Below are 13,697 nucleotides of genomic sequence, written 5' to 3' on the forward strand. Positions count from 1 at the left end.
CCACCTCAAGAGTTGCAAAACTTGTATGGCAATAGATGTGTATATAGATCTTCTTCCACTTTGAGGCCACCTGGAGTCTTCGTATCTAACTCTATGATGTAACAAAATTCGAATCTTCTTAACTGCTTTTCTCTATTTTCTCCCCCGATATTGGGAGCTACTGAATCTATTACACAGTATGTCAATCCCCTTGCATCACCATTATGTACCTCTTCAAAATGACATGCCACTGGATAGGTTTTATCACCATTTTTTGTGGCACAGAGATGGTGCAATCTGCGTTTGTGAACTGCCAAAATTGTACTTCCAACACAACAAATTCTGTCTGCATGTGTATCTTCCTTTGATCTTTTTTGTTCTGGGTGATAAACATGATTTATATGTTGTGGTATTTTCCCCATGTTGTCAAGCTTTGCATTTCATATATTTTAGGAAACCTGGTTTGCTACTCAGCCACGGTGTCCCTCCTTTGCACTCCCTGAGATTGCTGCTTACTAATACCTGAAGAACCGATGTTGCTCTTCTGAATGTGATTTTGGGTCTGCATGGTGTTGCCTTTCCTAATACTGGATAATTTCTAATAAGATACCATTATTTTCCCAGAAAACCTTGTATCTTTACTTGTTGTTTGTTATATGGCGTTATAAGTCTAAAATGTGAATCACCTACGAGATGTTTTTTTGCCTTTCCTTTTTTGAACAACATCTGCTCCCTGGGCTGTTTTCTAGCCTTGATCCCTGCTTTTTCAATGCAACTCTCTGTATAACCTCATGCTTTAAATCTAGCTTTTAGGGCTATGATTGCCCTAATCCCCATCTCTAGTTACGCTGTGTTTTCAGGCTTTCTTCATAGGGGATGCTCAATCAAATCCTTTGTTTAGAAAACCCACGGCAGGTAATACTTTACTGCATTCCACTAGCTTTCATCCAGCTTTGTTTACAAACAATTGTTCCAAATGTACACTGTAAGGTCCAAAATAATTGCACTTTGTGCACTGATGGTACTAGTAAAATGCAGACTTAAATCGTTAACATCAAAAGAACTCTGGCATCACTCTCTGTGTCTCACCAAACTACGAAAAAGTCTCAATGTATTATGTGGTTGTCCAAGATGTTATGGTATTCAGTTCTGATCACCTGCTCGTCCCACCAGCCCATATGCAAATTCGCATAGCTGGGGGCGAAGCAGATGCAGATTGCTGCACCGCATACTTGATTGAAGAGCTCTCCATTAACTAGAAAATGATTATTTCCAAGACATCTTTCAACCATTTTTAAAAGCATCTATGTATGCTGCCATACCTTCAATGGTCTGGCTCCCAAAAAAATGTTTGATTGCCTTTAGGCCATTCCCATGCCTTATACTCGTATATAATGTGGATACATCTATTGTGAGCAATAAAAAAAAAATCATCTTCCCAAGAGAGGTCATAGATTCTTGGCATAAAGTCACCTGTGTCCTGTACATATGATAGAAGATTTCTAACAAAGTTACATAAGAAAGAATCTACATATTTTGAAGTGTTTACAAATGCACTGCCAATGGCTGATATTATGGGGTGACCTGATGCATTTACCCCATCCTTTTGGACTTTGGGGATCAAGTACAATACAGGTAAGGTGGGTTGCAAAAATCTCAAAGAATTATTCAAAACAGTTACAGGGGGCATGCCTAAGATGGCGGCCTGAGTGGACGCTAGTTTGTGAGGGTCCTCGGCCCGGACCTCCGTTGTGACCCTTTAACCAGCATTTAAGCCCCCGTGTTGGAGTGAATTGTGCCTGGCAGGGCAAGGACAGTTGGTGCCTGTCCTTTTGGTGGTGAGTAAAACGCAGTGCCAGTCCCATGCGACATCCTTTTCCCCTCCGCCGCGTATGACCCACCAGGGGGACGCCCGCCGAGAGGACGACGGCCGGTGGGGAGGCCAGGAGCCGGTGGGGGGAGCGCGGCAGCAGCGCCTGGTGGGCGAGGGCAGCTGCTGAGGGGGCAGCCGGTGTCGGTGGGAGCACCCGACCTGAGAGGCGCGAAAATCGAGCCCCGGGACTTGTGGCCTACATCCAGTTGGCGTGTGCAACCCCGCCGGAGCTACAACCAGCGGCGTGGGGGCAGGTGCAGTGGGGCACCAGTGAGAAGGACAGTCGGAGCTGAGGACGGGAGCTTGCAGTGAGACACGAGGCAGCAGCGCATTGTAGGCGAGGTGAGCTGCGGTGGGGCTGACCGGCAGTGGAGGGAGCATCCGCCTGGGAGGCGCGAAAATCGAGCCCCGGGCTTTGGGGCCTACAGGGGCCAGTCTATCTGCATTACTGCAGCCAGTGAGGAGAGGCAGTGTGAGACCCTGCGCTGCAGAGAGGCCCCATTTGGACACGGCTGGGGGGGGGCAGTCCTGCCGGCTGCGCGCGCTTGCCCAGCGAGAAGTGGCCGGTGCCTAGAAGGCGAGGAGTGGAGCTGAGGGAACGGTGGTGCCTTTCCGGCGCCCACAGCATTTTGCCAGTGAGGTGACTGAGACCCGTGGGGACACACTAGGGCTTGCGCCTGACCCGGACCGGGTGGACTTTGTGGGTGTGAGGTCTAGTCTGCGCTGCCTCGCTGATGAGTGAGGCTTGGTGCAGGTTCCCACAGCGCATACCCCCCCAATAGAACTTAGAGCGCAACAGTGGGCAGTACACTTGGCTGGCGTGACGAAGTAGTCGGTCTGGGGGCCTAGATCTCGGCCCGCGTTGCCTGGACCCCAAGTGGGCACGCAATCATCGGAGTAAACTCCCTCCGGGTGGACAAGCTTTTGGAGTTCCCCACGGTTAGAGCCCCTGAGCCCTATCATGGCCACTGTAGGGCGCAGGGGCACCATAACGGACATGCTTGTCAAGAGTACCCCTAAGGGAGAGAAGGGCCCTCCATCCCCAGCGGCGGCGAAAGAAACCATGGGGCAGGAAGACAGAGGAGCCCTTATCAACAAAGCGTTCTTGGAAACCCTATTTAACTCCTTGCGCGAATACTTCCTGACGCTAAAACAGGACCGTGAACTGCGCCGTGATGTAGATGGCTTGGGGGGGGTGGGGGGACGCGTGGCGGCGATGGAGGAAGCGGGACAAACTAGGAGCGAGGAGGTAGAACAACTGCAGCAAGAAGTCATCCGCCTTCGTGAACAGCAAGTTGATCTTCAGGCACATGCGGAAGACCTCGAAAACCACTCGGAGGAACAACACAAGGGTCCGAGGCGTGCCATCCAAAGCAGAGGGGGACAGATTCACCAGCTTTCTAATGGGAATGTTCCGGGAGATTTTGGGGGAAACCGATGACTTTGAAATTCGCATCGACAGGGCGCAGAGGGTAGGCCTGGCGTGCGGAGCACCTGCTCCCCCACCCGATATTCTGGCCTTCCTACCTGACTTCCCCTTGAAAGAAAGAATCCTGAGGGAGGCAGGCGAGAAACAGTCTCTCCAACATCAAGGTTACCAGGTGGCACTGTACTAGGATCTCTCGGCCATCACCCTGCACAAGAGGAAAACCTTTAAGGTAGTCACAACGTTCCTGTGCGACAAAGGGATCCCTTATTCCTGGGGTCACCCCTTCAGACTGATCTTTAAATGGAAAAGGGTCCCGCATCAGCTCAGATCTCTACAGGACACATGTGCCCTGCTGGGCATTGACCTCGACGAGGACTCAACGACGCAAGAGGCATCTTTGCGACCCTCACAGGAGAAATCACTGCGATCCTCGCGAGAACGATGGCAGCAAGTGGGCTGCAGCCGTTCACCCAGGGCCAATCTTAAACCAGACCCAACAACGATGGCACAGGAACAGGTATCAGCTATCCAGGAAGTGTCTAAAGACACAGCGGCACTGAACTGATGCAGCAGTGAGGGTTTTTTTTCATTGCACTGAGACCGCGCAGGTCTGATGTGGGGACGGGCGGGGGGGGGGAGGTGGAGAAACACCAGGGTCGCCACAGCCACACACTCCTCCACGTGACGTTACCACGGGCCTGAACTGAGTATTGATAGGCCTGGGACTATGATTCGCGATTGGGAGTTCCTAGTTGGGGTTAGGGAGGTGGAGAGGTGGGCAGACAGTGTTGGGGTTCGAGTGGGGACTGTAGGAAGGTGGGTTTGGTGGGGGGAAGTTGGGGAAGGGGGGACGGTGGACAGGTGAGGGGGGTAGGAGTTGGGTGAGTTACGGGGTTGAGGAAAGGGGGGTGGGAACCAGTGTGCCGGCAGGGGCAAGTGCGCATAATGCATTGCGACAGCGGGGGGCGAATCCTGCACACACCACTCACTGCCACCACAATGGCTAACGATACCTTAAAAATCCTAACACTGAATGTGAAAGGCCTCAATAACCCCATTAAAAGGCGTTAAGTACTATCATATCTAGAGAATTCGGGGGCGGCAATATGCCTACTTCAAGAAACCCATTTACTTTCTAAAGACTGGCACAGGCTGCGGTCCCGAGCATTCCCTCAACAATTCTTCTCCTCCACCCCTGATAAAAAGGCGGGAGTCGCAATTTTGGTTGCCAGGCATTTCCATGGTCAAAACAGAGACAACGTGGGGGAGATTAAAGGCAGACTTCTGGCCCAATGTATCACGGTAGGCAATAGCCAGCTGACGGTGGGGTCCTTCTATGCCCCGAACACGGGACAAGAACCTTTCCTACACAGTGCCTTATCAGAGACCTTGCGCTCCGCTGATCCCTTGCTATTCCTGGTGGGGACCTAAACTTAGTGATGGATCAGGACCGGGATAGGTCTGGTCACCGCTATGGCAGCACAGGGGCCCTCTCGGAGGCGGGTAAGGAATGGATAAAGCAAAGGGGGTTGTAGACCTGTGGAGGGCTAAACACCCAGGGACATCGCAGTACACCTTCTACTCACATGTACATCGCACCTACGCCAGATTAGACCATTTCATAGGCTCCTCGGAGCTGGAGGCCCGGGTGGTGGATGTGGACATCGCCCCGGCAGCCATCTCCGACCACGATGCCGTGGAGCTCACGATTAGAGTCCCTGTTACCAAGAGACCCCCTGGTAGATGGAGGTTGAGGGAACCCCTCTTGCAACGCGCAGACGTAGTCCAGCACCTCCGTAAGTGCAATACAGGTTACCTAGCGGTTAATGATCGCCCTGAAACGCCTTTGATGGCAGTGTGGGGGGCGTTAAAAGCGGTAGTGAGAGGCAAGTTAATTGCCGTTGTGGCGGCAGAGGCCAAAGATCGAAGAAGAAGCGAGAAGACCTCACAGCTAAGGTCTTTGAACTGGAATGAATACACAGCTGTACGGGCGCCCGAGAGTCTGGAAACAACTAAATAGTAGTCAGGACTCAACTAGCGAGTCTGGACGTGGATCAGGCAGAGTATGCAGCCCTCCGCCTGCGACACACCTATTATGTAGGGGGGAACAAAACGGATCGCCTCCTTGCGAGCGTGCTGCGAGCCAAGATTCAACGCTTAAAAATTCTGGTCTTGCGTAACGAGAATGGGGACGTTATTCGTGACGAGACACAGATAGCGGGGGCCTTTAGGGATTATTACGCATCACTCTACACGGCAGACCCCATATCAGAGACTGAAGCAGAGGCTTACCTACAAGGCGCGGTTACCACCGCGCTAAACCCGACAAGCGCGAGTGCCCTAGATGCACCCATTCGAATCGAAGAGGTGATCAGCGCCATCTCCCGTCTCAAACCCTTAAAATCGCCAGGCCCCGATGGCTTTTCCGCCGGTTTTCATAAAGCTTTTTGCCCGCTGGTTGCTCCGCTGCTTACGAAGCTTTTTAATTAATTTCAAGGCCCCGGCTCTGATCTGCTCCAAATTTGGTTTGTTGAAAATATGGAAGCTGAGGGAGATAAATGGTATTCTTGAATCACATTATTTGAAAGGGTGGTGAAGTTTGGATTAGAGCTTGCCTCTGTTCTGTCATCATCAGAGTACCACAAAATTGCAAGTTCTGCTATACGTAGTTTGTATCTAAGCTTTTGATCTAGGTAAATTTACCTGTGCAGACTTGAAAATATCTATTCTTTAGCATTGGTTCTTTCATAGATTGTCATGCATGAATCCTCCCGGGCGTCAAACTTCGAGTCCCACGTTAACATTACAATAGCAGTCTTCTGTTAAAGATAGCCCAAGAGGCTGAAAGCATTGTTAATTAAGTAAACCGCTCACCTCATTCAAAAACAACCGCACTTCAAACCAGGAGAAGAGAGCAGTGTGAAGATCCCATCATCCAAGGGCGACCATTCCTCAGAATTCGATCCTCTGTCAAGATAGGGGGAAGGGAGTCCCTATGAACTCAGCTCACATCTTTTCAGATAAGTATTGTGAGATGAAAATCACATTTTCTATGCTTAATTATTGTTTGCACCAGATATCTTCCAAGAGAATTGCTCCAGGATAAGTTTAGGCCATGTCTGAATCTGAGGAAAAGAGACAGGCCTTTTGATTTCTGCGGGTAAAAAAGATCTCTCCAACACCTCTCACAAAGAATACATGTATTGCCTATATCCAGCTCATAAGACTGAAGATTGCAAAATCTGCAGACAAATCTCTACTGAGGCCCTTAATGACTGGGAATTAAATGCAGATAATGTCAGATTATTATATCATATTCCTGAAGCTCATGAGAAGTGAGCCACTCCATGACCATAAAACCACAGCAAATACCATAAGCTGCTTCACCAGCAGTTTTGCTGTGATTCCCTTAAACTCTGACGGAACATACTGTAACCGAACCCCCATTCCCTGGTCTTGAAGGTTTTTCACATGGCCTCAGGCCAGACCGGATACACTACCAAAGATGATGTGAAAAATGGGGGAAATTCAGCAAGGTTCACGCCATTCACGAAACCCAGAATAGGATGATTGTATCACCCGACCAGCTAATTCTACAACTGCACCCTACTGACTGTCCTTCAAATTATATAGTACGGTTTCATGTGCTAATTGAAAAAGCTTCCTATATGATTTCAAAAACCCTCCAAGGAAGCTGGTTCAAGCCATTCCCATCATTTACCTCACTTGAAAAGATGACCTTTCATGCAAACAGCAACCGTTGCAGCAGTGGTCACATGCTTAAACAAGAAGTACTAATGCACCAGAGAACACACATGCCTACTTGGTCAGACATCTGTGAGCGGACTCCCTGCCAGAAGGCGAAAAAATTTAATAATCTGTAATTCACTCTAAACTGATGTTTCAGCTTTTGGGATCACACCGTTCTTGACTCGCTGTAATGGGAGGGGGGCTGGATGTGCAAGTTCTATAACAGTTTTATGTTTAAATTTGTTTTATTGATTTCAGGAAAGGAAAAGAAAAAAGCACAGATAGTACAATGCAATATTGCGGACACAAAGAAAAGTAGCAAACGTTCTGGAAGATCCACTTTGTATGACCCAACAAATAACTCACACAGTTCGGAGGATCCCGTAGTCGATCTCCCATTGTGTCGCCTCCAATGAGTTGTGAAGCTTAGCTAGCATAAACCAGAAGAACAACCCCCCACCCAACTCCCCAAAACTCCCCCCTCCCCAACCAGTGTGCCGAACCCTATGAGCATAGGATGTTTCAAGTGGGACGTTTCACAGTGCTTTCTTCTCAGGCTCTGTGGTGTCATCATTTTTGTCTGTCAGGCGCTTTAGACGGAGGTATCTAGGGCGCGTGATTTCATTGAACTCTTGAGAGAGAAGTGTAAGCAATGGCTTCCATACTGTGTGGAATGTAGCTGTAGTTTGTGTAAGTGTAGCTTGGATACGTTCCATCCCCAGTGTAAACAAAAGTCTGTGCAACCAGCCCGTGTGAGTGGGCCGTGTGCTAGTCCCCCGGAGGGAAAGTATGTGCTGGGAGGCAGCCTGTATCGCAAGGCCCCTTTGGCGCCCCCTATTGGATTTCAGAGGGAAAGTGAGTGCGTTCGGGAGACCTAGAATGGTGTAGGCCGGACACCGTGGGATTTCAGTGTCTAGGGAGCCATCTATATCATTGAGGACTGCGGTCCAGTACGCCTTGACTTCCGTGCATTCCCATAGAAGATGTGTTAGCGTGCCTATTTCGCCGCATCCCCTCCAGCATGACGCACTCTGGGATGGGTTGCCCCTGTGAAGCCTCGCAGGTGTGAGGTACCAGTATGTGGCTAATTTCACTGTTGATTCCCTGCCTGCTGCATTCCTCGCTGTGTGGTTGGCCCTGTAATAAATCGATCGCCACTCTTGAAGCGTTCTCCCCAGCTCCTGTTCCCAGCGTCTTTGCCCTGCAGTGTGGTGTGTCTCGGGGATGGGAGTAAGCATCTTGTATAAATCCGTGGTAAGGCCTCGATCCGAGTCCCTTGTCACCAGCCATTTCTCAAATGCGGTCATAAGTCTACCAACAAGTGGACTAATCGTGGGTTGCAGAAGCCAGTACCGCAGCTGAAAGTATTGAAAGAGCTGTGGCGATGTGATGTCATACCCTTGGGACAGGTCGGTGAATGGGAGTAAGCCTTCTAAGTTGAAGAGGTGCCCTGCGGATCTGCAGCTGGATCCTTACCACTGCGGGAATGCTAGGGAATCCGTACCCGGGGGGAACTCTGGATTATCTAATAGAGGAGTGAGCGACAAAGGGAAGGTTGTGAGCTTACGCCTAGCAGCAACCGAGTCCCACACCCTTAGTATGGTGCGCGTGATGGGTGACTTCTGGAGGTAACGTGGTCTGTGCGGGTGGCGGAGGAATGGTACTTTCCACAGAGATGTTTGAGCCATGGCTCTGTCTTGGAAGAACCTAACAAGCAAAAGGAGCTCAAGGGGGAAAGAAGGAGGAAGCCGCCCCCCACTCAGTTAATATTCAACAATCAAGGCCTCCCCCACCTTACACTCAATTGTACTCCTGCCCCAGATGCGTTACTTAACACTCGTCTGTCGGGTCATGGTGTGTGTACTTAAAAGATATTAACCCAGGTCTAATCTCATTCTCTATAGTGCAAAAAAAAATTGTGAAAAAAATGTGAGCAAAGAGAGAGTGCCTCACGGTAGCAACACCTGAGGGGGTTCCTGGCAGACAATTGCCACTTTACTCTCTTCTCTGATTCAGGCGTAAACCATTCCACTAAGTATCGCTGCGCTGCTTGAAAATATATTTGTAAATTGGGAATTCCCATCCCCTCCTCGTCCATCCCTCGGTATGCCAGTAGTTTGTGCATCCTCGGTCTCTTCCCCTCCAAATAAAATGCTGGATTGCCGCTTGCAATTGTGTGATAGTCCCGGCCGGCGGGGATACGGGGATAGTTTGAAAGATGTATAATATCTTGAGGAGTGCCGACATTTTCACCCCCGCAATCCGTCCCAGCAGGGATAGCGGCTGTTTCGTCCAACGCTCCAGATCTTTGCGGATCTGCATCGTAATGTTAGCGTAGTATAAAGCTACCATCCGCTCTATAGATACCGTGAGGGTGATACCCAGGTAAGGGAGTTGTGACTGGGTGTCCAGCCCCCCTTCGTAGCGTGTTAGCGTGAGCATTCTCGCCCAGCGGCAAGATCATTGACTTCCCTCTATTAATCCCGAAGCCCGATACTGTGCCGAATAACTCGATCTCTACCAGGAAGGCTGGCACTGAACATTTAGGGTTGTCGAGGGCCGCCAAAATATCATATGCGTACAGGCCTATGGGATGTGGTTCCCCGCCAAATGTTACCCCATGTATGTTAGGGTGGTCCCGCACTCTCTGTGCTAGCGGCTCGACATATAGCGCGAACAGGAGAGGGGAAAGGGGACACCCCTGCCTGGTACTGCGCTGAATTTCGAAGGGGCGGGAGCATAGGCCATTAAGACAGACCCGCGCTTGGGGGCTATGGTAGCAGCTTGCTACCCAAGCTTGAAAGCGCTCTCTCACTCTGAAGTGCGTCAAAACCCGCCTTAAGAAGCCCCAATCGACACGGTCAAAAGCCTTTTCAGCGTCGATGGCCAGGAGTACCGAATCCGATTGCTGGAAGTAGGCTTTGTCGATTAAATGAACAAAGCGTTTGGTGTTATCACTACACTGTCTGCCCGGGATGAAGCCTGATTGATCCGGCTCTATGATTCCAGGGAGACAAGGTCCTAGCCGCGATGCCAGCACTCCTGTAAAGAGCTTAAGGTCAAGGTTAAGCAAAGAGATTGAACGGAATGCGGAACATTGTGTGGTATCTTTTCCCGGCTTCGGTGATACTATTACGTCTACGTCCCGCAGAAGCAGCATTACAATATTTAACAGAGCCCATAATGTGAATCTCGTGAGAAACCTCAAAGTTGTGCACATCTGTTTTTATATTGTTTACTGATCAGTATGACATACACCTTAAAAATGGGTCATCTCCAAAAAAGAAAACTCACCACCAATGGTTGCAATGCCCCACCATCAGCCTCCGTTTCTGGACTTGGAGGAACAGTTTCCCAATTTGGGACCATTAATTTAGTTGATTTCTCCAGTTTATCACCTGATTCATCACAGCTGCTAATGCCCAAAGCCCTGCACAAGGAGAGAGAAAAGAACTTAGTCAGGAATATAAATGTGCTTTTTATCCAAAGGCAAATAATACCCAGCTCATTTTACAGCCAGCTCAAAAAGAGGTAGACACCAAATATGGTTCTTTAACAAAATGTCTGTGTGGTGTTACAAAATGGTTGGCCCATAACAGTTTAAAGATAAACATGGAAAAGTCTAACGTTCCAATAGTTGGCAAAGGCCCATACCAGGTCTAGTTCAATTTGGCACAAGTCATCAAGGCCTTTCCCTTCCCCTAAAACAGTAGTGTGGGAAAGGAGGTTCTACTTTCATGGTTACCCCCACTTTGTGATTAGTGTCAGTGTGTTTTTGACCTAGTCTGACTGGGATCTTGCTAAACAGGACCCTATTCACTGTGCTTTATCTCTAAATTGACCATGGTAAGTAATTTTGTACATCCACAATTGGTTACTGGTGTAACCTGGTAAGTGCCTAGTATATAGGACCATGGGGCCCAGTGCCTAGGTACACCAGGGGCTCCCATTGGCTGCAGTATGTATTGTGCCACCCATGGACTTCACTTAAAACTGCAACTACAGGCCTGTCATTGCAGCCTGTGTGAATAGGTGCTTGCAACTCTCAAGACAGATGTGTCTCCTTAAATCTGAGGTCACTGCATTTAAAACCTATGTGACCCCTATGGCAGGCTCTTCAGTCCTGAGTGCAGGGTGCTTGGTTATAGGTTTGTGGGTGCCCCTGCATGAGCGGGACACCCCTACAAACCCCGGAGTCGATTCTCCTGGCTTTGTAAGTGCAACCAGTCATTTTAATGCATATAGTGGTCATCAGTCATTACGAGATGTCTAACTATATAGCGGCTGCACCGAACCTATTTATGTTTGGCATCACTGATTCCAGTATTGGAAATATGATCCCATGTACTGGGGATCTGTTCATGGTAAGAGACTTTCAGGGTCTAACAGCAAGCTAGTGCTGCTGCCCACTACAGATATGAGTCTGTCCCCCTGCTGCTGAGCTCAAGCAGGGGAAGGAAGAGCAATAGGTGTCTGGTCACAGGGAGGTATGCCCACCTCCCAGACATGACTCCGCAGTATTACAAAGGAAGGTCTGGGTGTAGGCAGGATGGGCTATCTCTGACTTGAAGGGGGTGGAGCTGTCACCTACCACACTTGCAATTCAAAGGTACTGTCTCAGCTCACAATCAAAGGACGTCACACTGGCCTATTGTGTCCCCAGACAGACTGAGACCAGGGCAGACAGGGAGGAAATTCAAGACATCTCTGTAGGGGGAAACTCCAGAAACGTCTCCTACTTCAAAGTGGGCACCAGTATAAATATTGTACCCTCAGTTCCTAACCTTCAGTACTTTCTTGGACCTATGGCTACTACAGAAGAAGGACACCCTCCTGCCTGAGACCTGCCCTGCTTGCTGAGAAGGAAGACTAGACCTGCACCATTCATCCCAGGCTGAAGAGACTCCAAAAGGCAGCTGACTGACCTCCTGTTGTGAGCTGCACGGACACAACAAGGTATAACGGGCATCCCTGAAACTGCCCAGCAGACCTACTGCAACTGGACCTGCTTGAGCCTTGCTGGCCTTGAGTGAGTTCCTGATCCCCAAGAGATGTCTACCTGGTGCTGCATGGCATTAGTTGAGCTCCTCCTTGAATAAAAAGGAGAAAAGCGGAGGTTTTGGGCTCTTCATGATAAGGAACAGGCCTGTCACGCCAAGATCTTGCCGTCAGCGCTGACTGACAATGCAAGGCTCCAGTGAACCTGATGTTTCGCGCTACTATGACCAGAGGCAACATGAGATCTGCATTTGACGCTACAGCATCGACAGCCCGGGATGACCGCTAACGCTAATTTCTAGCAATGACAGTCAACAAAGCCCAACAGGTTCTTCGTGAAACAGTGGTAACCATCCGCATTGGCATTGCTCTCCCTACTCCTCGCTGCCTCTCCCACTGCGAACTGTGCTTTTTAGAGATGGACTTTGAGAAGGTAACTAACCTGGTCCCCGTTTCCAGCCTGTGCTTCATCGTGGTTGCCCTGAACTTGTGACTTTCCCTGGTCTAGCATAACCAAATAACGGCGAGTGGCACTTTGTGCTTTTAGGCACCATATTTACCTTAAATCTTTAAAATTGCATGTCTTGTTCTACAAATTAGATGTTTAGCATTTTGGTGTTAAATAATTTATTACATTTTACTCTATTTTTCTAAATTGTGTGGGATTTTTCTTGTGTTGTATTTTCACTTTATTCCTGTTTGAAGTGCTGCATAAATACTTTATACATTGCCTTTAAATTCAGCCTGATTGCTTAGTGCCAAGCTACCGGAGGGTTAACCACAGGTTAATAGTGACATGTGATTCACCCTGACAAGGATTGTGGTTGTTGCTTGAGAGGGGTTTTCAGACCCTCAACCAACAACCCCATTTCTCTCAGAAAGCAACAATTCGGGCAAAGTACCTACAAGTTAGAAAAACAGGAGTCAATAATCATAGCGCTCAGGAAAGATACAGGAAAACTTTAGATCAGGGATGCAAACATATTTTCTTCTTTCAGGATCTTATGTTGAAAACCATACACTAATGGGACTAGTTCTAGAGTGAAGGATCTCACAAGGGTCGATTTGGGTAGTAATGATCTAGTGACCGCAGTCCTCAGATGTTGGGCGAGATGCAACTGGCCCTTTGCACACTCCTACGGTTTCCCTAAATGGCATTTCGGACGGCCCAGACTGCTACCCAGCCTTTGCTTTGATTGCATGGATTGAGCTTGGGTTATTAACTGTGAAATACTTATTTTCTGACGCTTATATTATCCCTCTTCATACTCTGATTGAAAAATGGAGACTCCCACTAGCACAATGTATGAGATATGCCTCTATAGTCCAATCTAAAAAACAGATATAGGGTACCCGCCACACTGAAAATGTCACACATGGAATTCCACATTTGTAAAGCGCACAATCACCCGTAAGGGTCTCTAGGCGCTGGGGGCCCTCGGGAAGATTAAGCAAGCTGTTGCCCAGAGTCACATGGTGCTGGGCTAATCTGCCGCTGTTGCCAGGGATCGAACCGTGATCCCCAGATTCCGGAGTCAGTCGCCCTAGCAGCGTCGCCAAACCTCTTCATGAAGTGCTGCAGCTGCTCTTCATGGCAGGCAATGCTCAGCATTCAATAAAGTGGCCCTAAAGATCATTTTTTTTACTAGTGCATGTATAGACTCGCTA

General features: G+C 49.0%; 1 protein-coding gene across 3 annotated transcripts in view; it reads right to left on the minus strand.

Annotated features, from left to right (window-relative positions):
* The window catches only part of GRAMD1C (GRAM domain containing 1C), a 1,372,139-nt gene that overhangs the window by 545,423 nt on the left and 813,019 nt on the right, over positions 1–13,697 (minus strand). For all 3 annotated transcript variants that reach the window (XM_078656659.1, XM_078656660.1, XM_078656661.1), the window contains exon 8: positions 10,326–10,461. In XM_078656659.1, the coding sequence (XP_078512785.1) occupies positions 10,326–10,461 (136 nt within the window). The remainder of the gene's footprint in view (positions 1–10,325; positions 10,462–13,697) is intronic.

The sequence above is a fragment of the Lissotriton helveticus genome, chromosome 8 (assembly GCF_964261635.1).
Source record: "Lissotriton helveticus chromosome 8, aLisHel1.1, whole genome shotgun sequence".
Lineage (NCBI taxonomy): Eukaryota > Metazoa > Chordata > Amphibia > Caudata > Salamandridae > Lissotriton > Lissotriton helveticus.